The 5,248-nt window shown below is 31.3% G+C and overlaps 1 protein-coding gene across 1 annotated transcript; it reads right to left on the bottom strand.

The window, feature by feature from the left end:
* Window positions 1-236: 236 nt before the first annotated feature.
* On the bottom strand, window positions 237-1,568 carry LOC123318374 (GATA zinc finger domain-containing protein 4-like). Its single transcript, XM_044904983.1, has one exon. It carries the CDS (start codon window positions 1,566-1,568, stop codon window positions 237-239), a length of 1,332 nt encoding a protein of 443 aa, XP_044760918.1.
* Window positions 1,569-5,248: the final 3,680 nt, after the last annotated feature.

Below are 5,248 nucleotides of genomic sequence, written 5' to 3'. Positions count from 1 at the left end.
TATTAAAATTGTTTTCGGTATTTTGTAACAATTTTGTTCTAATTTGAGTTCCTTCACAATATTCTTATTGATGAGTGTTATTTCTGAACCAGTATCTATTAAAATTTTGATATTTTTTTTATAAAATTTAGCTTTCACATAAATTAAACTTTTGACATCACTGTAATCCGTATTTTCTCCTAAATTTATAAATTCTCTTGGATGTTGATAAATATTGTTGATTTCAATAGGTGCTTTTACTGAAAATTTTCATATCTGTCTTCATTCAAAATTCTTACATCTTGCTGTGAATTACTCTGCCTGTTCATAACATTTATTCTTCTATTTCCTTGTGGATCTGATCTATCTTCCTCGCTTCTACTCCTTCTTTGTTGGTCAGTGTATCCTCTTTGATATTCCCTTGATTGTCCCATTTGATTTTCATTCCTGCTGTGATTCTGATTTCGGTATCTTGTATTGTTATTTCTATAGTTGTTGTTGTAATTGTTGTTACTCTGATAGTTATAATTATTTCTTTGTCCTTGCTGCATTTCATTTCTCTGGTTTTGTCTATTATTATTGTTATTCCTATAATACTGTGGATTATTGTTGTGGATGTATTTTCTCCTCAACCTATATTCCTGACTCATCAAAAATTGACATAATTTATCCATATTTTTGAAATCATATAATAACAACACATCTTCTAAATCTTTGTCAAAATGCTGTATTATTAAACTTACTATGTATTCTTCTGTGAAATCTGCATTTAAATATTGTGCAACACTATAAATATGCATCGCATACCTGTGATATGATGATCCTTTCATGGGGTTGAATTTTCCACTAAATAATTCGTTTTTAATAATCTTTTGTTGTGCTGGACCCCAAAAATAATCTAGAAATTTTGATTTGAAATCTGAAAAATTATCTAAATTCATTTCCTTGTTGTTAAACCACAATAGTGCCTCTTCAGACAATAAATTTCTTATATATTCCTTAAATGTTCTAAATGTCGAAAAAGATCCCTCCTTATTTTCTAGAAATCTAACAAATGGAACAGGATGTTGTTTTTTTATTTTCCCATTGAAGTTCCATTTGGTATTATCTGAATATATGATTTCTGGTGTACTGAAATTTTCTTTGATCATTACTCTTTGTATGATTTCATTTTGTTTGTCTATATTCTCTTTAATTTTATTTATATCCAAATCTAATTTTTCTCTCACCTCCTTTCGAATGTTATTTTCTGTGGTTTCTAAATCTTCCTGACATTGTCTTATCATCATACCCATTTTCCTATCTATTTTCTCTTCTGTTTTATTAACTCTTTCATTGAAAATTTCATTAATTTTCATGAAACCTTCTTCCATTCTATTTTCAAATCTTTTCTCCATATCTTCCAATCTTTCTGCTGTAACTTTCATTGCTCTCGAATTTTCTTCCATTCTATTATCAATTCTTTCCGCAAACTCTTTAAAATCTTCTTTCATCTTCATTAAAACCTCCAATATGTTTGTATCACTATTTTTTTGCGTACTTGTTTCCTCACCTTCCGATCCAGCTAAATGTTTCCTTCTTGTCTCCATATTATGATTGTTAGTGAAATAAATTTATGAATATATCCACAAAAAAAAATTGAAATGATTATTATAATCGGATTCAATATCAAAATTTAAAAAAAAATATATCTCTACAAATTTAAGAGCCCCACGTTGGGCGCCATTTTGTTATGATCCGTTTTATATCAATCCCTTTATTGTCAATCTGTTATGAATAAAAAATTTTAAATTTAGTTTAAACGGATTCATAAACCTTTTGAAATTGATTTAATACCAACTTTCAATGAATTTTGAAATATTTTTCTATTAACTCTTTCTCAAGGGGGTTCTCAGCTGTAAAGTGCTTTATGATATTTATCAATGATATATATAAAAAAAATTTAATATTCAATTAACAAACTATAATCAATCAGAAAATAATAAAATACAAACACTTAAATACTAATTACTAAATTACCTTACTTTATATCTCTGATTGTCCTGTCTATATCACTTCACGAAAGTTAGCTCCTATGACACTACTTATCTGATATGAAGTCTATGCTCTGTCACTGGTCGAATTCATTATTGTTGTACTATATTGTTGTCAAAATTTCGGAAATTTTCTCAATATCTCTTGAAGAATCTCCATGTTTCCATCAAATTTGTCTTTCTTTCTTCTTTTAATTCGTCATGTATTATATCACCTCCATATTAGGATTTTCTCCCATCAAAGTTCATGTTTATCCTTGTATTCAATTTTTCAATTCAAGATCTCATATGAGATTATAACATTCTTGAACTCCGAACTCTATACATACTGTATCGATAATATTCAATCTTTCAATATCCAAATTACAAAAACATTACTTTCATTCATACTCTCAAAAAAAATTCTGACAATTCTATTTTTTGTTTCCTGTCATCTTGAAATTTTCAAATCTGAGCATCTATGATAATTTAAATATCCTCATTAATGCTAACAAATGTAACAATTTTCTAAAATTCGAAGAACAACTAACTAGCCTAGATCTTATTAGAACTGAGAAACCTCTTTGAAATTTCCAACTGAAAAATTCTTTTATATGAAACTAAATTTTGTACGATTTGAATTGTTACTCACGACAATTCAACAATACATTCATTTGGTAAAAACTGAACCATAACAGTACCTGTTATTGAAGTAGTGTGTACGTTTTTCATCCTTCTATAATTGAAAGGAATTCAGAAAAATATAGCAAACATTGATTAAAATTTCACCAAAAATTTATTTTCAAAGTGAAGAATCTAGAAATTACAATGTACTTGACCTTTCTGAGTATAGCAATTTCGGCAGTTTCATTAAATGAAATTATGTTTGCGAAATATCTACATAATCAAAATTTAACGATTCATCCAGTTTGCTTGGATATCTTGATTATTACTTTCTTAATGTCTTCGCTGCTTGAGTTCTTGAGTTGCTCTGGAAGGAACTGATCCTGACTAAATGCAAATAATTCACCTAATAGAGAACATAAACTCCCACTCCGTATCGGACCGTTAAATTGAATCAAAGTGCAAATTCTGAACAAGATTATGGAAAATGTGTAGGCCCAGTATGGCGAACTTGACGAATCCTGTTTACGAGCTAACTTGAGCCAAGAGGCGGAGAATGTCAAGGAAACGAATTAGTTGCTCTGACATTGGTGATGATGACGGTCACCTTATTGGACCTTTCGAGACCTGAAGGAGATCGCACATTGGGGATGACCGAATAAATTATGCAAAATCTGTTCTGGAAGGAGTGAAATGATTTCTTATACACTGATATAGAAACAGTTGGCGAAAAAGACAACTAGCTTATACTCACGTTCATAGTAAAACGCTAGTTAAGGTGAAATTAAAATAATTCACGAAAGAAAATGAGCAGAAAATCAAAAAACCTCACCATGAAATATGAAATCAAAAAAACGATAATAATAATAATAATAATAACGTTTATTGATCCTTTGAGATATTTATAATGTATAGGACAAGTCATAAGGTGGAAAATAGAAATTACATTAGCTAAGCAATATAACATCATTAAGGTATTCATTTACTGTATAACATTTGTTCAGCATTAGGTTCTTAACAGTTTTTCTAAAATTTCTGGAATCGAGAGATCGAACACTATGAGGCAAATGATTATAAAGTCTAATACATTGATAGGAAGGAGACATCTCAAACTTAGTTGTTTTATGCTTAGGGACAAATAGAGTTCTTTCACATCTGGTACCATAATTATGAAAACTAGACAACCGAACAATATTTTCCTCATTTTCTTTCACGTGCAGAAGACATTTGAAAATAAAAATGGAAGGTAAGGTTAGTATTCTATGCACTGTAAATATGGGTCTACAGGATTAACGTGAAGGTATACTGAATATCAATCGCAAGATTCGCTTCTGTAATATAAAAGCTCTTCCAACGTCCGAACAGTTTCCCCACAGCAGAATATTGTAGGATAAGTGGCTATAAGCCAAACTGTAGAAGATGTTTATGAGTGACTCTAGCGGAAGTAAGTTTTTAACCCTATTCATGGCATAGTAAGAACTGTTCAACTTTTTGCATACGGACTCTACGTGCAAGCCCCATTTCAAGTTGTTGTCAAGGTGAATGCCAAGAAATTTAGTATCATTCTTAGACAAAATAACATTATTTAAATGGTCAAGCACCAGAATACGATCACTTTGCCTGATTGTAAAGTAAATACATTCGGTTTTATTTATGTTTATCATTAAGTTATTTTTATGACACCAGGTTACGAAACTTTCTATTAATAGCTGATATAGAGCCTGAAGCTCATCGAATGGTAGGGCTGAAACCACTACCGAAACATCATCAGCAAACAGAGCTTTTTTCAAAATAGTGGGAAAGATTCCAGAACTTACAGAAACATTAATACAATGAGCAAAATGTTTACAAATCTCAGAGCTTATCAGCTTCAGAATCCTAGCAGATATACAATTAGCTCCTGCGCACTTATTACTTAATAATGTATGATCAACATTAAAAATCAATAAGCATGTAACGAAAACGCTCACGATGAAGAAAACTGAAAACGAACTCCAATCACTATTGCTCAAACCAAAGTTGAAATTGGCGAAGATACACTTCAATAATAAGGATGAATTCAGATGCATACCACCCGACGATATGAATATCAACAAGTGTTACGATCTTAATTGAACTAGCCAATTTGCCATCGTCAAGGCCCCAAATGGAGTACGCTCCACCGAAGAAAAGCAGATGCTGACCATGGTTTCGGCCTCATTTGGCCTCATCAGAGCAACATAGCATTTTTCTACGGTGGAGAACGTTTGGAATTAATGGAACTTTATTCGATATTGGCATGTTCTACTGGGTACTATACATTTACCCAGGCGTGATCATTCTTTATTATTCACTTCAATTTTATGCTAGTTCTCTTGCGCTTTCGTACAAGTAGAAAGCAACTAGCACCCTGTGGATACATTTTTCCTGCCATTCTATTCATTTAGTAGAGATGGAGGAAAATAATGAAATTGCTTTTTCTCCATTCGCATGAAGACGACAACAAATTACTCCAGCATTGGGAAGAAAGTATTCAAAAAGTTCTTTCCAGAACATCCCTCGTATCATTTCCTGGGTACAACCTCACATCTGATTACCACTATCAATCAAAAAACGACAATTCCCAGAGAAGCAGTAGAACTGCCGTAAGTAAA

The sequence above is a fragment of the Coccinella septempunctata genome, chromosome 8 (genome assembly GCF_907165205.1).
Source record: "Coccinella septempunctata chromosome 8, icCocSept1.1, whole genome shotgun sequence".
Taxonomy (NCBI): domain Eukaryota; kingdom Metazoa; phylum Arthropoda; class Insecta; order Coleoptera; family Coccinellidae; genus Coccinella; species Coccinella septempunctata.
Note: the sequence above shows the minus strand (reverse complement) of the source record. Positions and strands in the feature narration are given on the sequence as shown.

What these genes read in the sequence shown, in the direction of transcription:
- LOC123318374 (XM_044904983.1), bottom strand. Translation starts at nt 1,568, where the DNA reads ATGGAGACAAGAAGGAAACATTTAGCTGGATCGGAAGGTGAGGAAACA.